Source organism: Salminus brasiliensis, chromosome 12 (assembly GCF_030463535.1).
Source record: "Salminus brasiliensis chromosome 12, fSalBra1.hap2, whole genome shotgun sequence".
NCBI lineage: Eukaryota > Metazoa > Chordata > Actinopteri > Characiformes > Bryconidae > Salminus > Salminus brasiliensis.
The window spans coordinates 1098646-1114440 of NC_132889.1; the positions used below are offsets into that span (position 1 = coordinate 1098646).

The 15795-nt window shown below is 47.0% G+C and overlaps 2 protein-coding genes across 7 annotated transcripts in view; one reads left to right on the forward strand and one right to left on the reverse strand.

The window, feature by feature from the left end:
- Positions 1 to 6059, forward strand: part of apbb2a (amyloid beta (A4) precursor protein-binding, family B, member 2a) — a 39672-nt gene extending 33613 nt beyond the window's left edge. For 5 of the 6 annotated variants that reach the window (XM_072693264.1, XM_072693267.1, XM_072693268.1 and 2 more), the window contains exons 13-14: positions 1491 to 1673; positions 1858 to 6059. In XM_072693264.1, coding sequence (XP_072549365.1) covers positions 1491 to 1673; positions 1858 to 2031 — 357 coding nt within the window. In that variant the 3' untranslated portion in view covers positions 2032 to 6059. The remainder of the gene's footprint in view (positions 1 to 1490; positions 1674 to 1857) is intronic. The other variant, XM_072693269.1, reaches the window with a different exon arrangement.
- A 611-nt stretch (positions 6060 to 6670) lies between these two features.
- The window catches only part of LOC140574019 (putative methyltransferase NSUN7), a 28296-nt gene continuing 19171 nt past the window's right edge, over positions 6671 to 15795 (reverse strand). The window contains exons 10-13 of the mRNA XM_072693701.1: positions 13986 to 14106; positions 13204 to 13339; positions 8124 to 8406; positions 6671 to 7566 (exon numbers count right to left, since the gene is read on the reverse strand). Coding sequence (XP_072549802.1) covers positions 6923 to 7566; positions 8124 to 8406; positions 13204 to 13339; positions 13986 to 14106 — 1184 coding nt within the window. The 3' untranslated portion in view covers positions 6671 to 6922. The remainder of the gene's footprint in view (positions 7567 to 8123; positions 8407 to 13203; positions 13340 to 13985; positions 14107 to 15795) is intronic.

Below are 15795 nucleotides of genomic sequence, written 5' to 3' on the forward strand. Positions count from 1 at the left end.
CAATAGGACGGCAGCATCTTTTAAAGGAGCAGTTAGGTGAAAAGTCAAAGTATCATGATTGATCACTGAGCCCAGATACGATCGATCAGCCAAGACGGGTTCGGTATTTGTTGTGTGCTTCTTTAGTTTACAGCGAGAGATGCTAGGCTAACCATGCTAACGAACACTGGACTGGACTGTCACCAATACCATAGCAGGTTCTATAGTATATTCTAACTGTCGCCATCGCAGTAGCATAGAGCTTAAAAGTTCCTCAAGAACTTTTGATTTTGCAAGGCAGCACATTTAAATTGGTCACATGGTGCCAGGCAAGCGAAGTGATGCTAAGATGTCAATATATTTGATCAGGGCAGCCTGCTGAGATTTACATGCACACGACAGAAGCCATTAATCAATTAACTGAGCCAAGCCGACTGAATAGCAGATTCCCTGAGTTTCTTTAAGATTTTCGTCTAAAGTGTAGCTCTGCTTGAATAGTCCATGAAGTGTAGCTCTTCACAAGTAGTCTATAAGCCATAGCTCTGCTTAAATGGTCTATTAAGTGTAGCTCTACCTGAACGTTCTATGAACTTTAGCTCTACCCGAACAGAGGGCCATTACTCTGCATGAACGTTCTATAAACCATAGCTCTACCTGAACAGTCTATAAATTATAGCTCTGCTCAAACTGTCTATAAACTGTAGCTCTGCTTGAACAGTCTATATACTGCAGCTCTGTCTGAATAGTCTATGAACCGTATATCTAGTCAAACAGCCTATGAACTGTAGCTTTGCCTGAGCAATCTATAAACTGTAGCTCTACCCGAACAGTCTATAAGCCATAACTCTACCATAACAGTCCATAAACCGTAGCTCTACCTGAACAGTCTATAAACCATAGCTCTACCTGAACAGTCTATTAACCGTAACTGTACCCGAACAGTCTATAAACCGTAGCTCTACCTGAACAGTCTATAAACCATAGCTCTACCTGAACAGTCTATAAACCGTAACTGTACCCGAACAGTCTATAAACCGTAACTGTACCCGAATAGCCTATAAACCGTAGCTCTACCTGAACAGTCTATAAACCGTAGCTCTACCTGAACAGTCTATAAACTATAGCTCTACCCGAATAGCCTATAAACCGTAACTCTACCTGAACAGTCTATAAACCGTAACTCTACCTGAACAGTCTATAAACCGTAACTCTACCCAAACAGTCTATAAACCGTAGCTTTGCCCGAACAGTCTATAAACCGTAACTCTACCTGAACAGTCTATAAACCGTAATTCTACTCGAACAGTCTATAAACCGTAACTCTACTCGAACAGTCTATAAAACATAGCTTACCCAAACGGTCTATAACCTGTAGCTCTACCTGAACAGTCTATAAACTGTAGCTCTACATGAACTGTCCTTAAACCGTAGCTTTAGTCAAACAGTCTATAAACCGTAGCTCTACCTGAACAGTCTATAAACTGTAGCTCTGTCCTCCGTGCTGTTTTCAGGAGGAGGAGGAGGAAGTCCTGGTGGAGTGTCGCGTGCGCTTCCTGTCCTTTATGGGCGTAGGGCGTGACATACACACTTTTGCCTTCATCATGGATAGTGGGAACCAGCACTTCCAGTGCCATGTGTTCTGGTGTGAACCCAATGCAGGGACCGTGTCAGAGGCAGTGCAGTCGGCCTGTGTGGTAAGTTTGCCTCACACACACACACACACACACACACACACACACACACACACACATAAAACACACACTCATACACACAACCAGTGGTGTGACTGGGATCCTACAGAGCCCAGTGCTAACAGAAGGGTGTCTCTCTCCCTCTCTCTTTGCTCTCTCCCCCACACTCTCTCTATCTCTCGCCCAGCTCCGCTATCAGAAATGCCTGGTCGCTCGCTCCCCCTCTCAGAAGGCAGCGTCCTCGTCTCCGCCCCCCTCGGAGTCGGTCACTCGCCGCGTCACCACCAGCGTTAAACGGGGCGTCCAGTCCATCATAGACACTCTGAAAAAGAAGCCATCCCCCGAGCTGCCCCACCAATGACGGCGCAGAGCAGCCGAGCCACCGGGAGAACCTGTATATAGTACCAGTACCTCTGTACGGCCAGTGAGAAGAACTTCACCGCAGATAAACAAACAAACAAATCAGAAAGGAAGAAGAGGAGCCCAGTGGGAGGTGCTCCACCACTGACCTTTGACCTCTGCCGTCTCAGCACGCTCCCTGAAGCATGCCTCGGCTACACACACACACACACACACACACACATTTTAAGGCAAGACACAGCAGGCGAATTCCTCATTCATTACATCCTACTGCTGGAAACATTCAAAATACATACACTATATTGACAAAAGTATTGGGACACCTGTTTATTCACTGTTTCTTTTGAAATCAAGGGTATTAAAAAGAGCTGATCCTGCTTATGTTGGAGTAACTGTCTCTACTGTCCAGAGAGGAAGACTTTCTACTAGATTTTGGAGGAGGAGCATTGCTGTGAGGATTTGATTGCACTCAGCAACAAGAGTGAGGTGACGTTAGTGAGGTCAGGATGTTGGATGATTGATCACCACCACTCCACCTCATTATCCCCAACTTGGATGGAGCTCCACCACCATCATTCCAGAGAGCACAGTTCTTCCACTGCTCCACAGCTCAATGCTGGGGGGCTTTATACCCCTCTAGCCCTCTAGCCCATGCTCCAGAGAGTCCTATTCTATGGGCAGTACTTCTTCTCTACAGGGACTAGACAAGCTGTATCTGCAATGGGTGCAGTTTAAAGTAGCTGAACGCATTCATTAGAATGGGTGTCCACAATTATTTGGACATATAGTGTATATGCTTAATAATGCTGCCTAAAGATACCAGATATTCCAGCTTTATCACTGTCTGAGGGTTTTCACCCAGAGGATATCATAGCCCGAGTTATAGAACAGTTCATGCCTGAAAACATGCCGGAAATGTTTGTTTTTAAGGCTGTCGACAGTATTTTAATAAATAAATAGAGAGATCCATAATCCATAAATCCAAAAAACCTTTATTTCTATGAAACAGGAAATTTCAACCTGGCTTCATCCACCGCTCAGATTTAAACCTCAATTTTATGCAAATTAGCATATATTTCATTAGTTGATGCCTTATTTGCATAAGTGAACAGCAATATTCAGAACTTGTCATAGAAAAAAACCCATTGTGTTAAAGTCAGTCGTGAGCTGCAGACGACTGATGGTGATCTCTGTCAGTGTAAAATCTGACCCCATTCACCTGTAGTGTCTTGCCTTACTAGCCCAAACTCTCACAGCCACCAGCCTGTTGGAAGCACTGCTCATGTGATACAGCCTCAAAGAATCATGGGTCATACTGTTATCATTTCACACACTGTGCCGAAGACCACCTCTCTGCACCTCTCGGAGCTTGAGAGCATGGCTGTGGGACAGAAAACTGGCCTGCTTCCCGACCTGAGCGCTTTGGGTGTGGAGCATCGACTGAATGCAGATGTGACAGACGGGAGGTCTGTCACTGCGGCAGACACACACGAGCTGTATGAGGGGCTATAAACCAGTGAATTATGTGCTGATCTAGGATCAGTTTGCCTGCCGTCCGAGGCTGTGCTGGGGGAGCTGACTCTGGGCCAGACTGTTGATGCGTTGGGTGGGGTGTAGACGTCTGGCTATGAGGGCTGGAGAGCTGGGGCCATATTCAGGACCACTTTCTAAAGACTGGACTTTATTAAGGATCCTGAGAAAAACAATGTTCTAAGGTCTTCAGAAGGTTCCGCCCATGACCCACCCGTTGTTGTTGTGAGCGTCGTAGAACGTTGACTCTTTAAACTTCGTGAGCGATTGATGTTTTTGTCCAGTTAATCATGTTTATGCTCAGCGAGGAAGCCTGACTGTTAGAGCTCGGCCTCAAGCTCAGGCCATAAATCAGCCTTTTGACTAAAATTCTCCAGATTTGCATTGAATTTAAATAAATTTGCATAATTGTTTCATATGCACCAATTTGGCCAGCAGGTTTTGAGGGCTTCAGTCATTTTTTTTGGATTGATCAAAGCCCAGTTTCCCAAAAGAATCCAAAGTCTTGACACCAGTCTGAACTGGTGAAGAGAGAGAAAGAGAGAGAGAGTGTTCAGTGTGATGCTCGCTCGACCATTTAAGAATCATCTGCATGCTAAGATGCTTTTGGGGAACTGGGCTTCGATTATTTAAAAAAAAATGGCAAAAACTATCAAAACCTGCAGGTTATAAACTAAAGTGACTAGACTTCTCCAAATTTGCATTGAATTAGCATAGATTTGCATAATTGTTGCATATCTAATTTGGCCAGCAGGTTTTGAGTGATTCCTCCCTTTTTTATTATTATTTTTTTAAACAAATAATTGAACCCCAGTTTCTCAAAAGAATCTCAAGTCTTGTCCCAAACATTGTCATCTGGGCTTCAAAAAATGACCAAAGCAATTAAAAAATAGCTGGACATAAATCAGACCTGTGACTAAAATGATCAGATTATGTATATGATTTGCATACAATTTGCATAATCCATTTTTGGCTAGCAGGTTTAGGGTTCTTCAGTCTTTAAATAATCGAAGCCCAGTTTTCCTAAAGAATCTCAAGTCTTAACATTGTCCCAAACAGAGAAAGAGAGAGAGAGAGAGAGAGAGAGTTCAGTGTGATGCTCACTCGCCCCTTTAGAAACCATCTTTCTGCTCAGATGCTTTTAGGAAGCCCATCCTGACCATCTTAGCCTAGTTTTCAGGCAAATCCGGAAGGGCGTTCCCAAAGATACTGAGAATCAGAACGGCACTGACGAAACCATGATGGCTCCAATACCGGTGTGGACAGAGTGAGGCTAAGGCTGAGGCTGAGACCATGGCTGTGTCCCGAACCTCACGCTTCCATCCATCAGTACCCTTCTGTAAAGGGCTAGTTCAGTCAGACATGCTAATGTAGCTAACAGTGACCATGACCTAGTTGTCACCAGTTTGCAGGAGGTCATTATGTAAAATTACGTCTTCTTTTTCCTCCTGGGCTCCCCCTACAGTTGGGAAGTGTCACTACAGTATACTCCACTGCAGTGAATACAAATAACACTTTAAGCGCCCATTTCTGGACGAGCTGAGAGCTGCAGAAGCTTCATCTGAAGGTGGAGCAGCATGTGGGCGGAGGCGGTAGAGTAATACTACAGGATTTTACACTAATATGACTCTATGGGTTCTGCAGCGTTACACAGCAGCAGTTCTGGAGAGAGGTTCTCCTCCTGCAGCTCCACCACCAAACCTCCATAGTGCAGTAGCAGCAGCAGCGTTCCAGCCCGGAATGGGAATGACGGAGACGCTGCTCTCCCAGGTCAGTTCAGTCAGTGGAGCGTCAGCCTGATCCTGTGACTATTGACTTTTCTTTAAATTCACTGTTAGCAGCATTAGCGTGATCGTGAAAGAGCTTCCCTGAGGTGTGTGTGGGGGGGGTTGCAGGTCTGAGGTGGAGCTAAAAACGCTAAAAAAAAATGTTTAAGATGTTGTTGGTGAATCTGTTGGGAATCTGGCCCCTGATCTGGGATCAGTGTATGTAACAGTTCCTCTAAACACTTGTAATGAATGCAGGCCTCAGGCTACGTCTGAACGGTAAAGCTGACTCCACTTTAATGTAGCTGGTGCTATGGCTTTCACTTACACACACACACATACACACACACACACACACACACACTCAGAAGCTATACTGTAATACTGCTTCTCATTATGAATGATGTTATGAACACATAAGCTACGAAGCCTCACTCTCAGTCAGACAGACTGACAGACAGACGGGCAGAGGGCCGGACTGACTGACTGACACACACAAACACACACACTTCTAGTGTTGAACTGAGGGTGAACAGCACTCACAGACCCAGGGAGGATGCCAGTGGAAGTGTAAGCTGCAAAACTACTAAAAAAAAAGGAATGTGTTTTTTTTAATCCATGTAAACGAAGCTGAACTCACATGTGTACCTCACAGAGATGTGACATCACTCATTTTTACACCATATTAATGTGTCATCATGTCCCTGTGCAAAATAAAGGCATTTCAAAACAAGCCGCTGTCTCTGTGGTTTCATCACGCTTGGCAATGTGCTGGGCGCTTTCTGCTTTCTGGGAGCGGACAGATAAGAAGGGGAGGTCAACCCCTTTTTCAGAGTCAAATTTGGGGCAAAACTGCGGTTCACTGTTGAAAAAGCTGGCTTGGATTTCTCTACAGTGGAGGTGAATGGAGGCAGGCATCGGTCGCCATGACTACAACACAGATACAGCCCATAATTTATCTCCTATCCAAACCCAGCAGTGCAGCTACAACACGAGTCTTCTGAGTTTTATATGGAATGATGATGATGATGATGATGATGAAGGTAAAATAGTGAATAGAGAATCTCAACTAATGCAGTTTTCTTTAGGGACTACTTTCTGTAGCTGCACTCCACCCTGCAGCATGTATCCCTCCACCATTTTAATGATTTGGTTCTAAAAGCAGGTTCTAGAGCCGAACTCTTCTCAGAACTCTGGTAGAACCGTGTCTCAGGCATCAGGCAGCGTCTTCATCACCATTAGGTGAAGAACTTTCTGTGAGGAGCTTTTAGTAGAGCTTCAGACGTCTGCTGCCCTTCACCTCCACTGTAGAACCACAGCTCTGACTGGGGGGGGGGGGGGGGTTATCTAGAACCTCCACTGTAGAACTCCAGCTCTGACTGGGTAACACCGAGCTCACTCTGAAAGAATCATGAGGAGGAATCTGTTTACATCTCTGTAACTGAGTTTTCTGTGGAGTGTCCCTTTAATGTTAATACTGCACAAAAATGGAGCTTCTTCAGATCCCAGCAATACTCTTGGCACTGTTTTGATGGCAGTACAGTGTGTGTGTGTGTGTGTGTGTGTGTGTGTGTGTGTGTGTGTGTGTGTGGTGTTTCAGAGCCATGGTCGGGGGTGTCGGAGGCTGCTGCTGGAGTGTGTGTGTAGCAGGGGTTTGGAGGGAGGGGAGTGGTTTATCCACTGCAGGTGGGAGAGTGTGGGGTTGAGTCGGAGGGGAGGTGGCCTCCTGCTCTTCCACACGGAGGAGGGGGAGAAGTCCGGGAACAGCACGGGAGGAAATGTGAGAGTCACGGGATGTAGAACTTCTTGGCGGCCCTTGGGCGGGACTGAGGGCGGAGCTACGGGGACTGAAGCTCGTCGGTTATTGGTGAAGGCTGCGTTAAAGAGCATTTGGTTTAGGCCCTTTCTGGACGGGCTGGTGGTCAAGGTGTGGTTGGTGGGAAGGCTGGGGGTCAGGGCCGTACTGGAGGTCAGGGCGGTGCTGGAGGGCAAGGTGTGGTTGGTGGGAAGGCCGGGACTCGGGGTCAGGGCGGTGCTACAGGTCAAGGTGTGGTGGGTGGGAATGCTGGGGGTCAGGGCGGTGCTGGAGGTCAGGGTAATGCTGGAGGTGGGGATGGTATTGGAGGGCTGAGAGGGGCTTAAGGTAAGGGCGGGGCAGAAGGTAAGAGCAGGGCTGGAGGCAGAGCCTAGGTTCAAGCTGATGGACTTGGATGATAGCTGATGAGTGGGTTTGGCTTTTCCTGAGAGAGCGAGAGAGAGAGAGAGAGAGAGAGAGAGAGAGAGTATGAGTATATTATATGAGTATAATATAATATAATATAAAGGCAGAATAGAGGAATATACACTTATATTGATTATATATATATATATATATATATATATATATAAATAATACATCATATATACTGTACACTGTATAATATACTGTAACCTATGGATACTATAACCAATTATAATAAAAAAAAGTAGCTTGCTTGCCAAATGTTGATACACTAAATGGACAAAAGTATTGGGACACCTGCTCATTCATTGTTTCTTCTGAAATCAAGGGTATTAAAATAGTCGATCCTGCTTCTGTTGGAGTAACTGTCTCTACTGTCCAGAGAAGAAGACTTTCTACTAGATTTTAGAGCAGCATTGCTGTGAGGATTTGATTGACAAGAGTGCAGTAGCAGCAGCATTCCGGCCCGGAGTGGGAATGACGGAGACGTTGTTACTGATACTGATACTAAACTGATAAAGAATGTTGTTTTAAGTATTAGCCAGATGTGTGTGTGTGTGTGTGTGTGTGTGTTACCCCAGGGTGAGAACGCTCCATTTGTCTGCTCTCGTACCACCGTCTGCACTGAGCTGCTTGCTTTCGCCTCGCGGTTTAAAAACTCCTCCAGCTGTGATTTGCTGCTGACTGAGGCTTGCACCCGTCTGTGGGCGGGGCGTCCCTGATTGACGACTCCTTTGCGGGTCTGTCGCCCACGCCCATCTTTCTTGGCTGGCTGACTTGGCTGGAGCCCATCCAGGAGGCCGGTGGCGGCGGCGCGAGCGAGCACCTCCTGTGGGGACTCCTTCACTTCGGGCTCAGGCTGTAACCAATCAGAAACAAGGGGAGGGCTCAGATACATTAAAGGGGCACTCCAACCAAAATGTCTAATTCCACCATTAAAGCATCTGATAAAAACATGCCTTTTTCACTTGTATCTCCAAGGTGGGCAAGATAGCTAGGACACTAAATACACATAGACAAAAGTATTGGGACACCTGCTAGAGCTGATCCTGCTTCTGTTGGAGTAACTGTCTCTACTGACCAGAGAAGAAGATGTTCTACTAGATTTTGGAGGAGGAGCATTGCTGTGAGGATTGGATTGCATTCAGCCACAAGAGCGTTAGTGAGGTCAGGATGATTGATCACCACCCCACCTCATCATCCCCAACTCCCAGTCTCAAAAGTACTGGATGGAGCTCCTCCACCATCATTCCAGAGAGCACAGTTCTTCCACTGCTCCACAGCTCAATGCTGGGGGGCTTTATACCCCTGTAAGGTGTGTCACACAACACCCTTCACGTATCCCTCCACCATTCAGCCAATCAGACAGCACATTCATGTCTACACTATATGTCCAAATGTTTGTGGACACCCTTCTAGAGACGTTAAACTGGTCTATCTTCACTGTGAACAGTTCTGGCTCTGTAGGTTCCTCGAGAGTGGAGTGTGTCAGAGCGTTGTGTGTGATGACTGCCTGGGTTGGTACATCTGAAGCCTCTCCTAAATCAGACTGTTTCCTAATCAGGCCTTTAATATTTACTAAGCACTGACCGGGGTCAGACACACAAGAGACTTCAGAGTGTCCTTTGGTCAGTCCAGCAGCGGGACACTGTGTAATCTCAGCATGTGGGCATGTGTTGCGGTAGGCAGACGTCCTCTGGTGGATCCTCCTGATCTCCTCAAACATGCACCCTCAAGCCCTGTCCGTGTGTGTGTGTGAGTGTGTGTGTGTGTGTGTTGTGCTGGGCCACCTGCTGCCTCAGCAGCAGTCTTCCTACTCACTCTGAATAATTCAAGGCCTTTCGGACAGTGTGTGTGAGTGTGTGAGCGGGCGTTGGAGGTCTTGAGGGGTTGCCCCGCTGAAGATAACGCAGAAAGACAGTCGGGCTGAATTATTCAATACGTCTTTTCCTGCTATTCTCGCTCTCTCTCGCCTGCTCTCTCGCCTGCTCTCTCTCTCTCTGTCGCTCGCTCTTCGTCCAGGGCAGGTGGCCACAGAATCAGTCACCCCTTCCGTTTGTCCTTCAGCTAAACGTGGCTAACACACAAGGTCACACACACACACACACCTACACACACATAAATCTGTAGCCCCCGTACAAAGCACTGCCCACTTTAAAGGCCTCACAAAAAGCCCATTAACACAGTGACCATATCCTCAGGCTGTCCCCGCTAAAACACTCAGGTAAAGGAACACTTCAGCCTACGTCCACCTCGTCACTATCTGACATCCATCACCATAGAGAATGAGTTCAGTACACTTTCCTATAGAGAAGAAGTACTGCCAATAAAATAGGACCCTCTGGAGCAGATCAACATCATGACCCTATTGGCTCCATGCTGCCTAATAATGCCAGGCGTGGGCTAGAGGGGTATAAAGCCCCCCCAGCATTAAGGAGCTGTGGAGCAGTGGAAGAGCTGTGTTCTCTGGAATGATGGTGGAGGAGCTCCATCCAGTACTTTTGGGATGAGTTGTCCCCCAGATCAACTTCAGCTCACAGTGAGAGCTAGCCAGGCTAAAGTACAGATTCCAAACATGGTGGAGGTAGTTTCACACACTGCTACTGTAAGTTTCAGTGGGCCTAAACTCTATCTGTGACTCTAGAACCTTGATATCTGGAACTCTGGAACAGAATCTGACAGATCTGATCTCCTTTGTTTGTGAGTCAAACTCTCGTCCTCTCTGTTTGCTCTGTACAGTCCCGTTTATTGGCCCCAGGTGCAGAGAGAGAAATGCATCATAAAACTCTTTACTGTCCCATATGTTACAGAGAGAGAGAGAGAGAGAGAGAGAGAGGGAGATAGAGAGATAAAGAGAGAGAGATAGAGAGAGATAAATAAGGTGACAGGTAATTTTTCCAACACATATCTAATTGCATTTTTATGGGGTCTTTTTAAGTGCGCCACAATAATCTTTATTAGTGTGCTTTATTGGAGGACGCGGGCGAGCGAGCGCGAGTGAGCGTAAGCGAGAGCATGAGCGAGAGCACCCATTAAATGCCTTTGATTATGTTGTCATGTGTGTGTGTGTGTGTGTGTGTGTGTGTGTGTGTGTGTGTGTGTCAGTGTGGGATGAATATGACTGATGGGTATAATATAGCTTGGGGGCACTGATCTCACATTAACAACCCCGTAACAGACACGTGCCCATGTGGGAGGGTCACGTGAACACGGGTGATGTCACTGTGAGCCTCAGTGCAGTAGCAGAAGGTCTGATAGACCTGCTGCCATGTGGACAGTTGACCCCGTCTATGCAGAGTGGACACCTTGGACCTGGAGGCCTCTGAGTGAAAGAGCCCTGGATTACACAACGTCTCACAGGAGAAGTTTCCACCATGTAGGAGGTTCCTTAAGGGTTCTTCAGTGAGGAAAGCCACCATTGGGATGCCTCTGCCTGGACACAGGGTTCTTCAGATTGGTGGATGGCTGAATTTACTGTCACACAAATGATGAGCCAAAACATTATGACCATTATCTGCCTAATATGCTGGTGGTCTTTCACAGCTTCCTCCGCAAGACCTCTAAAGGTGGGATCTGCAGTATCTGCACAAAGATCCACAAAGGTTCCATCCGAACCTCCTGATGCTCCAGCACGTCCAGCAAGTCCAACAAGCGTTCTGACGGGCCCGTCGTCTAGACATGACGACCTGACCCCCGTCAAAAGTGCAGACAGGGAACACCTTCAGCGAGAGCGCCCTATAAATGCTCACCTTCATTGGGGGTCTTAATGTTTTGGCTAGTGATAGCTAATTGTCTGCAGTGTTCTCACGGGCACTCAGAGGACTGCGCCCCCTTTGTGGGAACTCCTCAAAGGAATCTCCTCCTCCTGTCTGTGCCATTTACTGCGTGTGTATGTGTGTTTGTATATGTGTGTGTGTGTGTGTGTGTGTACTCTCTTTGTACTTAAGCTGCTCAGAGAGTGATAAATCTGCACACACAGTGTGTGTACTGTGTGTGTGTGTGTGTGTGTGCATTCCAGAACATTTAGTAAACTTGATGACTTGACAGCTACACACTAAAATACCACCCACAGAGAGAGAGAGAGGGGAGAGAGAGAGAGACAGAGAGGTAGAGAGGTAGAGAGAGAGAGAGAGAGAGAGACAGAAAGGATGTATTCTACACCTGGCTCCCTTGTCCTCTCTCTCTCTCTCTCTCTCTCTCTCTCTCTCTCTCTCTCTCTCTCTCGCTGTATTGGTCTTTTCTGATCTCGTCCTGTTCTCTCCTCTCCTCTCCTGCAGCTCCTCTGAGGTGTTTGCTCGAACCCCCCTGCTGAAGAGATGCTCCTCTGGGGGGCTCTGGACAGAATGCTAAGTGTGTAAAGTTCATCAGCCAGGACAGAAGCTGCTTCCTCAGCTACGAGGCTAATGTAGCTAACACATAGTGGAAGCTTATTCTCCACCAATCCTCTCTCTCTCTCTCTACCTCTTATCCTATCTCTCTCTGTCTCTCTCTCTCTCTCTCTCTCTCTCTGCTGGACGAGCGGGTTATTTTCAGCTGCAGATGAAAGAGAGAGGGAAGTAGGGATTCCTCAGCAGACGGGAGAGGGATTAGTGAATGGGTCCGTAGACGAGAGAGAGAGAGAGAGAGAGAGAGAGAGAGAGAGAGAGAGAGAGAGAGTCTCCTGAGGGTAAGTCTGCCGCGCTTTCTCTAACTGAAGCACTTTCAACATCGACTGGCCCTCAGTACAACAAACAAACACAAACACACACACACACACACACAGAAACACATGGCAGTATTACATAAGCAAATTCTCTGGTGCAGATTTAAACTCTCTCTCTCTCTCTCTCTCTCTCTCTCTCTCTCTCTCTCGCTCGGTTTCTCACGCTGCTCTACTAAGGCGGTTAGAAATCCAAAGGCTCAGGATTTAGACCTGAATTTAGTCCTAGTCTTAAGGCCCAGTGTCAGTAGAGTCTCACAGTCTGAAAGTTCTGCTGCCCTCAGTTCTACTGACTGTGGGATTTTACAGTGGAACCGTGACTGTGGTCCGGCCAATCAGCCGCATCCAACCTGTCCACTGACCCGGGACAGCTTCTGAGGTGGACTACAGATAAAACCAGCGAGGGATTAGCGCAGGCATGCCGGAGCTCGGAGTGTGTGTATTGCAGCTGTGGCTCTGCAGTGTGGTTTATCTGTGGAGAACGAACACACATCCATTGCACATACCATTGCAACTGCATAGCAACACCCTAACAACCACTAAGCAACACCATAGCAAAGAAACCCACTTGACAACATCATAGCAACCACCTGGGATACCATAGCAACTGTCTAGCAACACCCTAGCGACACCACAGCAACCACCTTGCAACTACTCAGCAACCCGATAGCAAAGAAACCTACTTGACAACACCATAGCAACCACCTGGGATACCATAGCAACTGTCTAGCATCTGCACCCTAGCAAAACCATAGCAACCACTTATAGTCCACTATAGTGACCACCTAGCAAACATAGTGGCACCCTACTGACTATACAGCAACACCCTAGCAACCACTGAGCAAAACCATAGCAACCAAGTGGGATACCACAGCAACCACCCAGTAACACAATTGCCAACACACAGCGTGTGTGTGTGTGAGAGAGAGAGAGTGTGTGTGTTGTGTTTGTACGAACCTGGCGTGTGAGCACAGCTAAGAAACAGCCGTTACTCTGATCAGACGCCTCCAGCCTGAAGAAGCCGGCCTTCATGTCTCCTCTGCCGTCCTCTTCCTCAGACACAGTGCACTGCAGCGTAGACGGGTGGCTGAGCCTGACACACACACACACACACACAGTGAAACACAAATGAGCAGTAACACACACTAGTGCGCAGACTCAACAAACATAAACAGTCTGCTCAACTGCACACGACAGTAGACCAGTAATCTGATCAAAACGTGCCTCAGGACAAAAGTATGTGGACACCTGTTCATTCACTGTTTCTTCTGAAATCAAGGGTATTAAAAAGAGCTGATCCTGCTTCTGTTGGAGTAACTGTCTCTACTGTCCAGAGAAGAAGACTTTCTACTAGATTCTGGAGGAGGAGCATTGCTGTGAGGATTTGATTGCATTCAGCCACAAGAGCGTTAGTGACGTCAGGATGTTGGATGATTGATCACCACCCCACCTCATCATCCCCAACTCATCCCAAAAGTGCTGGATGGAGCTCCTCCACCATCACTCCAGAGAACACAGTTCCTCCACTGCTCCACAGCTCCTCAATGCTGGGGGGCTTTATACCCCTCTAGCCCACACCTGGCATTATTAGGCAGCATGGAGCCGATAGGGTCATGATGATGATCTGCTCCAGAGAGTCCTATTCTATTGGCAGTACTTCTTCTCTACAGGGACTAGACAAGCTGTGTGTGTGCATTTGCACATCTGTGTCAGCTTATAACAAACACACTAAAACAGACCTGAAGGGCTGTAGTCTGGAACCGTCTTGCTCTCCGAGCGAGAGAGCTGTCTTTACCACGTCCTCGTTCTCCTCTGAGAAGGACGAACAGGTGGAGTACACCACAGCCCGCACCTTAGGAACTGCACACACACACACACACACACACACACACACACACACAGCAAAGCAAAGCAAAGTGTTACGACAAACAGAGGTCTAAATCAAAAGAACAGCAGGTTAAGGATTCCACAGAGATCTCATTCAGCACACATGGGTTATCACACACACACACACACACACACACACACACACACACTCATAATCTGCACATGCAGAGTCATGTCTACTGAGAAAGGCCTACACACACACACACACACACACAGAACACCTGCATGCACAACAAGCATTTTCAAGGGCTAACCCTCAGCAGGTGTGCGACTGTCTAAGGCTGCTTATCTGTGTCCTTATATATACACCATATGGACAAAAGTATTGGGACACAACTCTTAATCATTGAATTCAGGTGTTTGATTCCGTCCTATCTGCTGATGGCAGGCGGCACAACTGCGGGATTCGAACCAGAGATACTGAGGTACAAAGACCTCGAACCTGCTCCCGTCTGCTGAACTGAGGGGGTTTAATACTCAGTGTGTCTGGCTGCTGCATTTAGGTGTGTGTGTGTGTGTGTGTGTGTGTGTGTGGATGTCGATCTGCATTCACAACACTGCATTGAGACGTGTTTGTCTGATGTACATCACTCATCCCCTCACACACACACACACACACACACACAGGTGATTGACAGGTCACCATATTAAGGAAGTTCTTATGTATTTGTAAGCAGCAGGTAAGAGGCCAGTGAGTCTGCAGGCAAGAGGAAGAAGCTCTCTACTTGGAGAAGCCAGACAGTCTGGGCTTACACACCCCACGCAGACGCAGCATCAGCAGAACGCTTCAGCTGGCCATGAAGAACATCCACATCTACACACACACACACACACACACACACTAAATCATATTCTAACATAAGGAAAAAGCTCATTGCCACCTGGGGATTAACTTCTTATACACACACACACTCACACACAGTGTGTACAAATGTCCCATACGTATAATATCCCCCATATATATATAACTTTACAGGAGGAGGAAAAAAACCTGCTCAATTTTCAATGGAAGTCAATGTAGAAATATTTTATTCAAGGTTATTATGAAGCATTTCTATTGGTCCGTTCATCATAAAATTCCGATACAATATAAATAACAGCTGCCAGATTCAGAAGAAGAAAGTGAAAACAGCAAAAAATACACTACATGGACAAAGGTATTGGGACACCTGCTCCTCATCATCGCCAACTCCCCAACTCATCCCACACAAAAGTACTGGATGGAGCTCCACCACCATCACTCCAGAGAACACAGTTCTTCCACTGCTCCACAGCTCCTCAATGCTGGGGGGCTTTATACCCCTCTAGCCCACGCCTGGCATTATTAGGCAGCATGGAGCCAATAGGGTCATGATGTTGATCTGCTCCAGAGAGTCCTATTCTATTGGCAGTACTTCTTCTCTACAGGGACTAGACAAGCTGTGTGTGTACATTTGCACATCTGTTGTTGAAGTAGCTGAATGCTTTCATTAGAAGGAGTGTCCACAAACTTTTGGACATATAGTGTGTATATATATATATATATGAGTGCTCAAACTGTTCTGGTTCTATTCTTCATGGTAGGTTAACCTTGCTCTTTTCTAGCCTCCCCAAAAAGTTTTTGCACACACACACACACACACACACACACACACACACACACACACACACACACACACCATA